Below are 16,570 nucleotides of genomic sequence, written 5' to 3'. Positions count from 1 at the left end.
GAAATTTACATAATTCTTTTTCCTCTCTGAATTTGTATTTCCACCAAGAAATTATTCCAAGGAATGCATGTATATGCTTCAAAGTCTTTCAAAGGGCTCTCAATAATATTTCTATGTTAAAAAGAAAGCTGAAAGTTAAAAAACAAAAACAAAAAACACCTTTTTGTATGACCGTTAAGCCTCTAAGTATTAACATTTTTCTGCTGGAAAGTTATTACAATTACTAACGCACACTTTATTCTAAAAATATTACAGCTTCGGATAAGTACTATCAAACACAAAAGCAAATTTTTACTAAAAATGGGTATCAATCATATCATTTTATTACACCAATTTTTAAAAACTTTTATGGGTGCAATATGTTATTTTTCTGAATGAAATCAAAGGTAAGTCATGGTTCTTATTATCTGCCTTCATGGCCTTTGAAGGTGGATGTTTTATACATTTGTAAGAGATGAATAAATAAATCAGAATGCAAATTCTTTAAAAAAAATCAGCGTAAACCATGTACCAAATTTTTGGGTCCAAACTGTGTACAGAATAAGGTGAACTTAAAATGCATTCTATTAACTAATGAGTGTATTTCTACAGTCATAGTTAAGCTAAAATAAAGTTTAAAAGAAAAAAAAGGGATCTTATTACAATCTCATCGAATGGGCCTGGGTTTTTGGTTTTTTATTTGTGTTTCCCAATTAATTCATAGTCATACACAAATACTTATTGCTAGAATGAAGTAAGAGTCAGCATCAATTTTATTCTTGTGTCTCATTTTTAGGATAATCAATAAGGAGCGTTACTTATATAGTAGGTGAAACATAAGTGAGTTTTGTAATAGAAATGTCTTGATTCTTCTAACTCCTTTCCAAGTTATGTATCCAAAAGTTCTATCATCAAAAAATAAATTTGCATTTGAGATATTATATGAGATTTTGAGATAACTGACATATAACATTGTGACAAAAATTATTTTGACAACTCAGGTTTTCTTATTTTGTTGAAAGCAATGAATAAGAAAACTATAAAAAACTAAAAAAAAAAATTATCTAGTCATGACATTCAATCACCTTCTTAACACCAGTATTTAAAATCTCCCCTTTGTTTGGTTTACACACCTAATTTATTAAGATTTCAAATGAGTGAGAGGGAACTTTACCCAAATAAAGTGGGAACAATAATAGCGGAAGGTTCCCTTGTCTTCAGGGTCTTCTCAGATCACTAGGAAGTTAAGGGTCTGGACTGTCCTTTCCAGGAACCTGAGCACTTGGATAACCTGGGCAAGTCTTCATTAATGCCCCGGTTACCTTCCCAATTTGGGGACCACCAGTTAAAGAGACATTCTGGTGACAGGCACAGACTTACCTGAGAACACCCATCCAAAGCAAGAGACTCTGTTTCATAGTTCTTCACCTTACAGCCACTCCTGGAAAGAAAATAAAGAAGAAGAAGAAAAAAAAGCAGGCGGGTTTGGAATCACATTGACAACTTCCAAGCTTAAGATGGAGCAGAAGTAGCAATGTGTGCGGACAGAAGCCAAAGCGTGGGGCACCACACAAGTCATACATCAACACACTAGAGGTGGGCACACCTGTTACTGCTCTGCACCTTCTCCCAAGAGCACGGCAAGCGAACAGCTGCAGCTCAGCTCATCCTCTGGGAAAACCTCCTTGGCGTGCTTCAGTGATGTTGACCCCCAGGACTCTGACCCCTACAGGTTTTAATTACCATCAAAACCCTCCTTAGCACCTACAGACATTCGTTCATCTGATCCTTACTCACTTAGCTTTGACTCATTAGAAAAATTACCACACTGGACCAGATTCTTTAGAAAATTTTTATTGCACTAAAAGCCACAGAAATCTGATAAGAGAGCTCCAGACCTGTGTGCTAACAGAGAAGAACAGTGGTCAACGGAAAGTATAAAAATAAAAATACCTGAGTAACTTGTTACCATTCCTATTAAGCAGAAAGATGGAAAATGAACGTCAGTCATATTATGCAAAGGCCAGAACTGGGGAAGGCTCAAACCACTTGTCATTTTTAACCAGTACGTAATTTGTGATCCCAAGACTGGGTCACATTCTGTTTTAATGAACTTAAAATATTTCCAGTAAAAATGCCACTCTAACCACCACCCTCCCCGCCAAACTACAACTTTTCTTTCTTTGGGAAAAAAAAAGACGAGCATGTTAGTTACCAAAATGCACAGGTCACTATCTAGTTTGTGGTTTTCTATCCTAAGGCTCTTGCTAAAGGCTGCCCCTACTGCCAAACTCAAGCTGACTCTGAAATGTATCCCCTGCTCCAAGCCAGCAGCCTTATGATCCAAACAAAAAGCCACTGCTTTCCAACATGAAATAGCAGCGCCGTCCCTCAGACCTGCTGGGCTCATCTAGGGGCCAAGCCAGCACTCAGAAGGAAGCGCCACGCGAGGTGTGCCAAGCCAGGGAGCGTGAGCTCTCGCACCTAGGGTGGGAAGGCTGCCGTCCACTCCTTCAGGTACAGACGATTGCAAGGCTGGGCTGACTCAGTAGAGGGCAAATGAAATGCAGGAAGTCGCCAGAAGGTCAGACTCAGAAACAGAAGCCAACATGCTATGGAGAGATGGCCTGGGCAGGGAGGGAGAGGAAAAGCCAATGGTCCCGGGAACAGCAGGAGTACTTACAACAGAAAACAGAGAAATTTCACTTGTTCAGTAGTCCTGATGCACCAACAAAATCAGAGACAGGAAAGAGACAGACAGATGGAGAGAAAAATCATGTAAAGCCTGGAATATTTATCTCTAGTCTGGTTGATGTAAATGTTCTATGAGGTGAGATACAAATTAAAAATATTTGTGAATGTTATCACTGGTGAGTGAATGATTATCAGGTACCTCAACCCCACTGGAGTGAAAGTGGTAGAAACACTCAGAAATGCCACATGTCCAAATTTAGAGATGAAAAGTTAACTTCCAAGTATTTGTGAATATTTCACTGTTGAGAACATTTACTCTTCAATGTCCAGTCATCCAGTTTAAAGGCAATGCATGAATAAATAGTTGAAAGTGTATCTGCTTACATCTACTGTAGGCCTGTATCACTAAGAAGATTAAAATGGTTTCACAAAATATATCGTTTGGTCCACAAAATCCCAATCACGGTATGATGTCTCCACTTTACAAATGAAGAATCCAAGATGCCAATTATGTGTGCATCTTTTAAGAAGTCATTCAAGTAACTTGTTAAAACAGCTTCTAACTCTCCATCAGCTTCTACCACTGCGTGGATACTTCCGGTCTTTCCTACCAACAATGGGGTTTGCTAAGCAAAACTCCCAGAGATACCCAAGAGGCTGAGCACCCTTTCCTTGTAGAAAGAACAAGGAGACAAGAGTTTTGATTGCATAGGAGTTAAAAAACAAAACCCATAAGGCATATTAGATCAAGAAGTCCAATCACCAAAAACAGAGGAGGAAAATGCTATTAAGGGAGGGTGGTAGGACTCAAGAGAGGCTGTTTCTTGCTACTAAAAATAAAGTGGAAGATAAATTTCCCTCCCTCTGGCCCAGATTTCATTTATCTAACATGAAGACACTGGCTATGTACCTTCAACATGCAACTCAAAGGAAAGCTCCCAAAGCTACTTATCGACCTTGCTAGCCAAAGGGGGCCTCTTCAGGATAAACCGTATCAGGAAGCACCAAGGCAATGACTTGGCCAACACACACCCCAAGCACTGTCCAGACACAGGCAACCACCCTTAGCCACAGAAGAGCACTTTGAGGACACCCGATAAGAAATAGTTTCCAGCAATCATTTAACTGCTCATATATAATCAAACAGATCAAGAACTACTACTGCCAGCTCATTCCCTTAGACATTCTGGGGTTGCTGAGGAACTGATTCCTATGTTGCCCAAGCTTCTCGGTCCTGCCGATACTTACTGCTCTTTATACCTCTCTCTAGCATTCACCACACCGTCACGCACTTCTCTTTACATCATAGGATTGCTGAGTATCATTTCCTCTACTCAGCTAGGTGACAGCTAGAAATATGGTACCTCTTCTCATCTGCCCTTTATATATTTCATCCTCCATATCACTAGTCCTTCTTTATAGCTAATTTTTAGTAAAATGTCACAGGGTCACAAAGGGATGTATTGTCATCAACTCAAGTTCTGTGATAAGGTAACCCTGTAACAAATTTAAACTGAAACTTGACGCATAACATGCCCTGGGGTTGACCACTGGGGGACTCCAGGGACTTGGTGAAAGGGCTCCAGGCTTCCCAGGAGAAGGAGACGGCGGGAAGGCAGACAACACATGCCAAAACACTGACTTACTGAGTCAGATTTACGTGATCATTTAAAACATTCTTGATTCTCATAGGAAATTCACCTCCTTATTGATGGAGCCAGAAGCTGAACACAGAGACATGAGAATTATCACCAACTTTTAGTGGTAGGGTTGTTTCCAACAAAATATCACAGCTTTCTAAGTGAAAGACCCTTTTGGACCATTTTCCATACATTATCGATATTAGACAGGGATCCTGTGGCGTGAATGTTTGTTTTATCTGCAGACATCTGAAGATGGTGGCTAGCACTGAGGCCTGAGTTCTGTACAGCCCAGAGAGGATTTCTGAAACCATCAAATCTCTTATGCCATTTTTTTTTAACAGGAAAAAAGTACCCAAAGTGGGGGAAAAATGTGCTCCCCCGAATAATAAGAACAGGGCAGACATCAAAAGGGAAAGCTCTGGTATTTCTGACTCCACGCAAGAGTTAGGCAACATAGTGAAGAGCAAAGGCCACAGCATCATTACAAGCCTCGTGTCTGCCCCACTGCACCTAAGGTAACTCAAGTTGCCCAAACCTCAAGCAGCAGCTGGCTGCCAAACGCACAGGGAGGATACAGAACACAACGCCCACACCCGCCATCACTCACGTTATTAAACGCGACTTGGCCTTCTTGGGTGATTCTAAGATCTCATTAACGTGACTACCAACAGGGGAACAGAAGTCACCGCTTGTTAACGTTGTGGTTGGTTTAAAGGGAGCCAGGGATCCGTCAAAGTGGTAGGGGCCCTTGGAGGAGAGGGGAGGGGGGTTCTGCAGAGTGGGGTGGCCCCCGAGGGGGCTGAAGGTGGGGTCCTCCCTCCGGTTGGGACCCAGCTGAGAAGATGCTTGGGCGACAGGGGCCTGGCCCGCAGCTGGCTCTGGAAGCTGCTCCGCAGCCTTGGCGCCTCCCGGCTCACTGACGCCCTCTTTCTGTGCCTTGGGAGTCGGTCGGCTGCCCAGTTTCCTTGGAAGGCCTTTCCTGGGATCTGCATTTTCCACGTCTTCTGTGAAATCAAACTCCAGCTGCAGAGGAGAGCCCCGGGCCTCCTCCAGCAGCTCGGCCCCGGGGCCGCCGATGTCGTGGCCGGGCGCCCTGGGCGTTCCCTCTCCGCCGGCGGCAGGTTCCTGGGTCCCGCGCCCTCCCGGTGAGGGGGGCGCTGTGCCCCCACCCACCGCACCACGTGCGAGCGGACGCGGGGCCTGCGTCAGAGGTGTGCCCGCCGGCGGCGCCTCCCCTTCCGAGAGGTCGCCGACTGTCCTCTTCCGCAGCGAGACGGGCCTGGGCCTTCTAAGCTTGCTCCTGCCGGGCGCAGGCTCGGGACAGGCGCCCCCGGCCTTCGGCTCCGCCTCTGGGGACGCCTCCAGGGCAGCCCCCGTGGCGCCTTCGGTCATCGCCTTGTCCCGGGCGGACCCTGCGGCGCCGGGGGCCAGAGCCTCGCCGGCGACCGCAGTCACGCGGCCATGGGCGGCTTTGCTTCCACGATCTGCAGGGATATCCGTGGAATTCTTGGTTTCTACTGAAAAGGGCCTCACTACTGAAATTTTGCTAGTATCATACTCGATTTCTTCCCTGAACTCCTTGACTGGGTGAGCATCGATAGCCTTCTGCGATGCTTCATTTTCTGGAGGTCTAGAACGAGTCTCCGACGGACATTTTTCAACCACTTCTGCTACCAGCTGTTCATCAACTTCCTGTGATTCTAAAACAAAACACATAAGCCATCTATTAAAGAATTATCTTTCCGACATTGTTAAATATTCTCTACTAGCTGAATCCACACAGACAAACCACAAGCTGGGCCCTCTCTGCTTTTATTACGCATCTTTAAGGTTCAGTAGGGATGGCAGCGCAGCCTGAAAGGGAACAGCTGGCACTATACCCCAAAACGAATTTTCCATCCCAAATTGCGTGTGTGTTGTATCCAAGTTATACAAATAATAATTATACCAAATAGAGAGCTATTTAGGAAAAGGCTAAAGATATAGCCCCCTGTAGAGCATATTAATATGATGTTAAAATCTCATAGTCTAACACCACTGGTCTGGAAGAAACCTTGGACGCTGACAGCTTAGGTATAGGGGTAAGATCTGGCATTGAGACATACCCCAGGCTTCAGGGTCCCAATTTTAAACACAGAAAATGGATTTTAATCTGTAGATGATAAAAACTAGTACTCTCTCTTCCCTGGAATAGAATTTAAATAATCAGACTGCTTCAAAATCACATGAAAGCCTCACCATGGCCTGCTCAGAATGATTTCCCTGCAGACTTAAAAAGAACCGAATAAAAAAAAAAATAACCTGAAAAAGCTGATACAGAAATGGCTTTAAAAACAAAGAGCCCTTATTTTTCTAAGACACAAATGATAAGACAACAAAGCTGTTTCTTTCTTTAGACGCTCTGACTCTAAGCTGGGCCAGAAATTCTCCCAATCACTTGTGAAAAAGATCCTTTTAAATTGGGGTCTTATCAGGAGAAATGTTGCAATTGGGAAGGTGTAAAATGAGGGTATTTCTTTAAAAGCCACATGAAGAGCATGCTTTCCCTGCCTTGGATATTGGAAATAACAGTAGAGCATCAGCAAGCCTGAACAAATCAGTTATCACCATAGCAGCTCATGATTTTAAAGGAAACTCAGCGATGACCCTCTGATCCTACCTCCCACTCCTAATCCAGGATCCAAAAGCTAAGCCTCCGTGTAATAGTCTCGTAAAGCCCATCTTTTTACACGCTCCTTGGGTTGGGCAGGGCTCACAAACTCGCCCGCACAGATGCTTCCTTCTCTCAATGTCCAATGTTAAGTTTTGCTGTGAAATATGTATTTAACTATTACTAATACTGTATTTTTTAAAAAGCTCTCAATGCATGATATCCAGGATTTGCTTTAACACACTTCAGTAGAATATTTTTTTAAAAAGAGAAAGTAAATGTGGCAAATCCTGACATACTGCATCTGGGGATGGGTGTCTGGGGGTTTCCACAGCAGTAGGAATATGTACTTTCTATTCACTGTGTGATGTTAGGAGCTAAACACAATACAATTTTTTCTATTACCTAATTTCTCTCCAATTCTTCTCTCCCTGCCACTGACTTCTAAACATTTACCACCCGTGTCCTTCATGGGCTCCCTGGGCCCAAAGACCCCGTCCTTGTGTTCCTTCCCCACAGGCTGACCTGGGGACAGGGAGAGGCCACAGACAAGGAGAGGCAGGGTTCCCCTTAGTGGCCACGGCCTGCCTGAGCAGACAGCTCAAGGAGCTGTGCCAGGGGACTCCCCACCAGCATTCTGTGGCCCACCCAGGCCAGGTGCCAGGGAAATAAATCTGCGCGGGCACTGCAGACCCCACCTTGCCTAGCATCTTCCATCGGCAGTAGGAAGTATTGGCGGGGTGGGAGCGGGTGGGTAGCAGAGGGCTGCTCACTGACTTAAGCCAGTTTTGGGAGTTGTGAGAGTGTAAAACAAGAAAACAACTAGTCAACTACGTACCTCAGAGGTATGCTTGAGTAAGATTTCATGTGCATTTCCTCTGAATCAGCAAGTGTACTGGTGGGCTGACCCCACACCTGCTGCTGCCCTCAAACAGAACCTAAACTTCAAGGTAACTGGGCAGAAGGGTGCAACCCATCTCAGAAGGCCTGACTCGCCTACCTTCCTGCAGTGAGAGCTCTGCCCCAGCTGCCAGTCACTACTTTGCATGTGAAAACGGTGTTACATAACTGACCTCCCTCTATGCATCCTTCCAGTTTTATAAAACCCCGTATTCCTTTAAAAACCTTCCTTCAGGCTGGATAGCTCTCTCCCTGGAATGAGTCTGATGAACTCGGAGGATTCTGACAAGCACAGCGTTGCCTGGAGGCTTGGTGAACACAGACATACATTAGATCAGTAGATAAAGTCAAAGCAAACACACAGGAAATCCAAAGATAGACCAACACCTCCACTCCTGCCACATTTGTTGTGGTTAATTAAATTCTTCCATAATCAGCCTCCCCTAAACCCACAGGGCTGTGTGACTTGTGGTGGGTGCTCTAAAACAGTACCCGCCTGCTTACACTTATTCAGGACCGATTATTCTCATATAAAAAGAGATCTCCCCTCCCCTTTACAATACTTTTAAAAGAAAGGGCACAGAATGCCAAAATTTTAAAGACAGACATAATGACACCCTGGTTTGCACTCCAGTATATTGAAAATACACTGGGTTAAAATTCAAGTTTATGAAAAACCTTGAAAGCCTTAGAAGAGGGGAAATTCCATTCACAAAAACTATTTTTGAAACTCAGAAATATATTTGCCTAACATATTCTGAGAACCCACATGGCCGCTGCTCTCACAAGTATAATCTCATTTCAGAGGTCATGACACAGAACCACTTGGGAAACAATGTACAGTAACTTGGGATCTGGTATTATTCTCAAACAGGGTTGACTTTTGACAAAAGGTCTGCAAGCTCCTCTTAGATCTGTCCATTGCTTCCTCTCCTTTAGCTATGGAAGGTCCTTTTTACGGGTTTCTAAATACCTGACATGTAAAGTGAGGAAGCTGCAAAAATTTGAACAGGCCCCATATGGCACAGACACTGGCCTCTTCCTAACCTTGAAATCCAAAAACGGTAAGGCACCCAAGACTACGATGCGAGGTCTGGCTCTAAGGCAATAGTCTTACAACAAAATCTCAGAACCAATCCATGAAAATGAATGGCCTCTAAGGGATTCAGGAAAGATTCTTAGATAAATTTTCAGAGGGTCCATGGAGCCCCTGAAACTAAGTGAAAAACTGTGTCAGAATGCCCTCCCGGGGAGAAATCCCAAAGCCTCCCTCAGGCCTGGTGTTTGGGAAGCACGGCTCCAGAAGACTGTACTTTGGGACCCTGAGGGTCCTCCAAAGGGTGCCTCTCATTGCTTTACAGTTCTTATTTCAATCCCCCCACAAATCTCTACAGTGGGGCTGAAATACTCTCAGGCTACTTAGGAAGAAAATCTTAACATCAAAGACAAAGCATGTCGCCTCCAAGAACACTCAGAAGGCATGTGTTCCAAGTGCTGTTTTAAGAAGTTTTAAGTGTGGACTAAACCTCTGAGAGGGAACACTCACTAAAACACAAATTCCAACAGGAATGTTTAAACAAAAGGCAGCCACCCTGTATCATTCATGGTGCCAGCGAGACAGGCCTGAAGGGTAAAGCTGGGGGGGATGGTCCATCGGCACACGGCGAGGTAGGAAGGGTCACTCGCAGACCACCCTGGGTGGAGACTCACCCCAGGAACAGTGGGTATGCAACCTCCCCTGGAGCCTGCCTCATGGACTGTGTGCCACGCGCTGGGCACCGCCAGCAGGCAGCCAACTCTGGCCTCATCTGCACACCCTTCATGCTTTACCTACATGGAGCTAAGTTCCTCTAGTCACTGTTGGATATTTAAAGAACATGCATGGGAAGGGGATCCAAACCGATAGCCTGCCTGGTGAACCGTGGCCGTGGGCTGGCCTCAGGTGCAGGTCTGGTACCGAAAAGCCCTGGTGGGCAGGCTCACATGCTGGATATGCAGGAAACACCAGATGTGCAGGAGAACCAGGCAGCAGAGGAGCTGCCTCAAGGGAGGAAGTCTCCTTTGACTACTGTGTCAGGCATGATGACCGAGCATTTTACAAACAAAAACGCATGAAGTCAACATGAGGATTAAAGAGGACGCACAGAGATAATCTCATGTCTCAAGGACTAAGAATTGGAGGTAGCAAGCAATTTTAGCAAGCAACCAGATCATAAACCCTCCTCACCATTTCCCATTTCAAAAAGTACTGTCTCTGGTGCCTTCCACTGAGCTGAAACTGAGAATAAAGTCTATGTAATAAAAGATACAAGCAATAATTAAAAAAAAATAAAGGCCAAAACATACTTGAAAAATGAGCCCACTATCACACTATTAATAAACAGGATACCAGTTTAACCCATCAGATTTATAAAAATTAAAATACTGGTGATTCTCAGGGACAGGTGCTAGGCTCACACATTCTGTGGGAAAGCATACGGTGGACCCCTCAGGAAGTGCTCAGCAACACGTACCAAAATCCAAAATGAATATTCTTCAGCTCATCACTTCCACTGCTAGGAATTTAATTATTCTCACGAAGAGGGCTGAACGCACATATGTACAAGGATGAGAGTGGTCCCTGAAGTGTTGGTTCCTACACACTTTTTTGTACTCTCTAATTAGAAAGTATGGTCCGGGACTCAGAGATAACTGAAAGTGTAACCTCACACTGGACTCCTGTATGGTATTACACAACGAAGCAGACCTGGCCGTGCTAATACAGGAGGGACTCTAAGACACACAAAGGGAAGAATAGTGTGGGAGATATGAGACCTTCTTCAACGTAAACATATAAAGACATAAAACTTCTATTCTGAGCACAAAATCCTTCTTATTGAGCACAAAAATCTCTTCTGACCCCAAACCTAATCCCCTCACACCCATTTATCCTGTATCTCCACAAGATTCCCATTTCCAACCCTAACCAGCTCCATCTTTCCTCCTCCAAGGCAGAAGGGTAGAATTGAGTGTTTGGGGCTATTCTGAACCATCTCCCTCCTAAAAAATTCTTAAATACACTACTATTCTAACTGTGCTTGGAGCTCTAGATCCATTATGTTAACTACAGTTTACAGATGAAGAAACCATGGCTCAGAATAGTTAAAACACACACACACACACACACACACACACACACACACACACACGTGGGAAGGGGAAGGCATCTGGCAGGATGGGAGCAGAGGGGCAATCTCTTGACACAAACCACCGGGGCTGTGCTTCTGAGTGCTCAGAAGCGAGATGAGAAATCTGTATGGCCAAGCTGGTGGACGCTCAAACAGATGGAACTATGCTCTAGTCTATCCTCACTGCTGAGGTGATCCCACAGTTGCATATCCCCCAGATTATAATGTGTCTCATAATCAGCAAACCTCAATCTATACGACTGTAGAATAGAACCCCTGGCTACCAAGGCACTGTGGCCTGGATTCTGAACTCAAGCCCAGAGTATGGGTCTCTGATCACATGAAGGATGTATGGAGAATAATACAAACCTAAGGGTCCAGCAATGACCATGAGGGTTTACAAATACATAACAGTGACTGACCATGAGCCACAGCAGAAGAAATTCCACATAAAGTCCAAACCAGATGTTCAATGTCAGCATCCCCCAATTAGACTATTAGCTTCATCAGGTCTTGAGGCCCTAAAATCAAATCATAAAATATTTTCTAAGATAATCATCTAACCAACCAACCACAAGCCCTTATGACTGCCTCAGACACTGTGCTAGGCATGAAGGGACCCCCAAATGAGTACATGGGGCTTACAACCCAGAGAGAGGGGTCAAAGCCACACCCAAAGTACCAAGGAGCCCAGTGAAGCACTGAACCACGAGGGAATAGCTGCCACCTTCCATGTGACTGTCGCCTCAATGGCTGTACACAGAAAACATTGCCACTGCCGGACTCTGATTCAAGGAATCAGTGTCTGGGCCACTAACTTCTCTTTCCTTTCTAAATGAGTTATTTCCTCTTTGAATCTGCCTTCATGTTCAGCAAAATAACTTTCCAGAAGCATTATATGAAATAATTATTTTTGAAAGCCAGCTAAGTTCTATTCTAAAAGGACCTCTATTATTGACCTAGAAGCAAGCTGTGGGGAGTTCATCATACTGTATGAATAATACTGTGCATGAGGGTATGAGGGTATGGAGAGGTTAGGGGTCAGTGCCTGGACTGAGCTCAGTGTTGCAATCCATGCTGGATGCATCAGAGCCGCAGCTGATTTCCTCACAGGACCCGATGTCCTTTGGCCCTGATGGTGTAGGATCTCTGTTCTACTAGTTCTAGATAAATAGGCCCCCAAACCACTTTAATTCCCCTCCAACCAATCTCAGCTCATAGTCCTCTGGTAACAAGGGCAACAGTTTCTTCCACAAAGGAGGAGACAGCACAAGTGTTAAGCCTCACAACTAAATGGTGGCGACATGGCTGTCTTCCTAGATGCAGAATCCGGAACAAATAAAACACTTCACATTTATATGATCACTAATGTATTACCTAAATTGATCCTTAAATCAATAAAGACATACTGGGCTTACTAACCCACTTACTAACTTAAAAATGAAAACACTGTATATTAACGAATTAGATAACTTAGTAAAATACACAAATTCCTAGAAAAACACAAACTACTGAAATTGGCTCAAGAGGAAACAAAATGTGAACAGATCCAAAACAAGCACAGAGATTTTGTTGGCAAATTAAAAACTTCCCATACAAAAAGAGACCTGGATCAGACTGGTGAATTATACCAAATATTTAAGGAAGAATTAATATCACTTGTTCATAAACTCTTGCAAAAATAGGAGGAAACACTTCCCAACTCATTCTATGAGGCCAATATTACCCTGATGCCAAAACCAAAGATATCATAAGAAAAAACTATAGCCAGATCTCTTATTGAGAACAGATGCAAAAATCCTTAACAAAATACTAGCAAACTGAATCCACTAACACATAAAAAGGATTAAACACATGACCAAATGGAATTTATTCCAGGAATGCAAGGTTGGTTTAATACCTGAAAATCAGTTCATGCAATGTACTATATGGATAAAATGAAAGACAAAACCCACACAATCATCTCAATATATGCAGGAAAGAAATCTGGCAAAATCCAATATTCTTTCATGTAAAAAACATTCACCAAACTAGGAATAAAAGGGAATTTCCTCAATTTGATAAAGTACACCTATGAAAACCCATAGCTAATGTCATAATTAATGGTAAAAGATTGAATGCATGTTTCCACCCTAAGAACAGGAACAAGCCACTTCTATTAAAAACTGTACTAGTTTTAGCCAGGTCAATTAGGCAAGAAAAATAAAAGGCATCCAGATTGGAAAGGAAAAAATAAAACTATCTCTATTGGCAGATGACATGGTCTTGTGTATAGGAAGTCCTAAGGAACTCCCCCCAAAACTATTATAACTAATAAATGAATCCAGCAAGGTTGCAGGATATATGATCCATGCGCAAAAGTCCATTGTATTTCTATATACACATGCAAAGGAAAATCCAAAAAAGAAATTAAGAAAAATAGTTCTACTTAGAGTTGTATCAAAAAGAATAAAATACCTAGACACAAATTTAACAAATGTGCCAGACTTATTTATACTCTAAAAACTATAAAACACTGTTTGAAGAAATTAGAAGATTTAAATAAATGGAAAGACATCCCATATTCATGGATTGGAAAATTTAATATTGTTAACATGACAATACTCCCTAAATTTATCTACAGATTAAACATAATCTTTGTCAAAATTCCAGCTAGCTTCTTGGCAAAGGCTAATAAACTAATCCTAAAATTCATACGGAATTGCAATGGACCCAGAATTGCTAAAACAATCACGAAAAAAAAGAACAAGTTCAAGAACTTACGCTTCCTGATTTCAAAACTTACTACAGAGCTACCTTAATGAAGACAGTGTGAGATACATGGAAGAACAAACAGATCAATGAAACAGAACTGAAAGTTCAGAAATTCAATGGTCAATCAAATTTGTGTATGAATTCTATGGCCAAATGATTTTGGACAAGGGTAAAAAATTAATGCAATAGATAAAAGAACAGTCTTTTCAATAAATGCTACTGGGGCAACTGGATATCCACAGGCAATAGAAAGAAGCTGCACCACTTCCTCATAACATATACAAAAATCAACTCAAAATGTATCACATATCTCAGTGTCAGAGTTCAAAGTATAAAACTCTTAGAAAAAAAGATAGGAGTAAATCTTTGTGACTATGAGTTAGGCAAACCTTCCTTAGTTAGGACACCAAGGCATGGGACAATGAACGTCATCAAAATTGAAAACTTATATACTTCCAAATGATACCACCAAAAAGTATGTACCATCAGACAAAAAAGTGTTAGCAAGGATGTAGAGAAATTGAAACCCTCACACTCTTTTGGCAGGAATGCAAAATGGTGCAGCCATTTTAGAAAACAGTCTGACAGTCTTCAAAATGTTAGAAGTAATCTTATGACCCAGCAATTCCATTATTAGATATACACCCAAGAGAAATGAAAACACACATCCACACACAAACTTGAAAAATGAAATGTTCATAGCAGCATTACTCATAAAAGCCCAAAGTGAAAATGACCCCAATGTCCATCAGCTGATGAATGGATAAATAAAGTATGGTATACCCATACAATGGAGTATTAATCGACAATAAAAAAGGAGCAAAGCACTGAGACATGCCACAACATGGATGAAACTTGAAAACATTATGGTAAATGAACAGAGCCAGTTACAAAAGATTACATATTGTATAATTCCAATTAAATGAAATATCAGAATAAGCAACTATTGAGACCCATATTAGGCTTTCAGTTGCCTAGGACTTTGGGGTGTAATGGAAGATGAATCAGGGTGATTGCTAATGGGTACAGGGTCTTTTGGGGGATGATATTTTAAAAATTAGATTGAGGTGATAGTTGCACAACTCTTTTAAATATAACTAAAAACGATTAAACCATACATCCTTTAGATGGATGAACTCTGTGGCATGTAAATTACAGCTCAATAAAACTTTTTTAAAAAGAGAGAACATGAAAACCACAATAAGATATCACCTCACACCAGTAAGGATGGCCACCATCCAAAAGACAAACAACAACAAATGTTGACGAGGTTGTGGAGAAAGGGGAACCCTCCTACACTGCTGGTGGGAATGTAAATTAGTTAAACCATTGTGGAAAGCAGTATGGAGGTTCCTCTAAAAGCTAAAAATAGAAATATCATTTGACCCAGGAATTCCACTTCTAGAAATTTACCCTAAAAATGCAGGAGCCCAGTTTGAAAAAGACAGATGCACCCCTATGTTTATCGCAGCACTATTTACAAAAGCCAAGAAATGGAAGCAACCTAAGTGTCCATCAGTGGATGAATGGATAAAGAAGATGTGGTACATACACACAATGGAGTATTTTTCAGCCATAAGAAGAAAACAAATCCTACCATTTGCAACAACATGGATGGAGCTAGAGGGTATTATGCTCAGTGAAATAAGCCAGGCAGAGAAAGACAAGTACCAAATGATTTCACTCATATGTGGAGTATAAGAACAAAGAAAAAACTGAAGGAACAAAACAGCAGCAGAAACACAGAACCCAAGAATGGACTAACAGTTACCAAAGGGAAAGGGACTGGGGAGGATGGGTGGGAAGGGAGGGATAAGGGCGGGGGGAGAAAAGGGGCATTACGATTAGCATGTATAACGTGGGGGGCGCACGGGGAGGGCTGTGCAACACAGAGAAGACAAGTAGTGAGTCTACAGCATCTTACTATGCTGATGGACAGTGACTGTGAAGGGGTATGTGGTGGGGACTTGGTGATGGGGGGAGTCTAGTAACCATAATGTTGCTCATATAACTGTACATTAATGATACCAAAAAAAAAAAAGAGAGAGAGATCATGGAGGCTTGGAAGGCAACAGAGCAAGAGCAGCATCCTGCGATGCCAAATGAAATGTTCTACACCAAGAGACTTACAGTTCAGAAAATGCCTTAAATAGTCTCTTATGTGTGTCACTTGCAGGGACACATACTTGAGAGAGGAGAGGTGGTGGGTCTCACTATCACATCAATTTGGGATTTTAAATTTCTCTTGAGGAAGCCCACAATGTGCTAGATAGATTCTATTTACAGAAAGTGGTGAAAAAATGATATCACTCCTTTCTCCTACAACAGACAGAGCCAAGTACATGAGCCATCCTAGAGACAGGACAATTGTCAAGCTCAGAAAGCATTTATTTTTGTTTGTGGGGTAATTTTTTTTTATTCTAATTTTTAACATTTGACTTCTTCCAAGACCTCCCTCACACATTCCCATGCTAAACCTACTTGCTTTTAAAATGTCTGAGAAAGCAAAGGACACCAAGAGGCCTGGGAAACAGAAGCCAGCCACAGGGGCCTTACTCACTCATCTCCTTTGTATCCCCAAAGCAGAAACCAAGTGCCCCAAACAGCTGATGCACAATCAGTGGCCACTGCTGAGTGACTGTCTGATAGATGAAGGACTCCGTTCTCACCTAATTATCTTGTTCAGACAGAAAAAGTACGTATAAGTACAGATAAGGCTGTTCAGCTCTTTATCAATAGCCATAAAGGATTAAATTTGTTCACGTGGCACTTGCCCTGTGAAG

At 42.5% G+C, this 16,570-nt stretch overlaps 1 protein-coding gene across 12 annotated transcripts in view; it reads right to left on the bottom strand.

Annotated features, from left to right (window-relative positions):
* Positions 1 to 16,570, bottom strand: part of TACC1 (transforming acidic coiled-coil containing protein 1) — a 95,777-nt gene that overhangs the window by 22,299 nt on the left and 56,908 nt on the right. For 6 of the 12 annotated variants that reach the window (XM_073218969.1, XM_073218967.1, XM_073218966.1 and 3 more), the window contains 3 exons: positions 4,924 to 6,016; positions 2,663 to 2,698; positions 1,360 to 1,420 (listed from right to left, as the gene is read on the bottom strand). In XM_073218969.1, coding sequence (XP_073075070.1) covers positions 1,360 to 1,420; positions 2,663 to 2,698; positions 4,924 to 5,708 — 882 coding nt within the window. In that variant the 5' untranslated portion in view covers positions 5,709 to 6,016. The remainder of the gene's footprint in view (positions 1 to 1,359; positions 1,421 to 2,662; positions 2,699 to 4,923; positions 6,017 to 16,570) is intronic. The other 6 variants (XM_073218968.1, XM_037015030.2, XM_037015031.2 and 3 more) reach the window with 2 other exon arrangements.

This window comes from Manis javanica, chromosome 12, assembly GCF_040802235.1.
Source record: "Manis javanica isolate MJ-LG chromosome 12, MJ_LKY, whole genome shotgun sequence".
In the NCBI taxonomy this organism is placed as follows: Eukaryota; Metazoa; Chordata; class Mammalia; order Pholidota; family Manidae; genus Manis; species Manis javanica.
The sequence above is the reverse complement of the archived record's forward strand: the minus strand, read 5'-3'. Positions and strand labels throughout refer to the sequence as shown.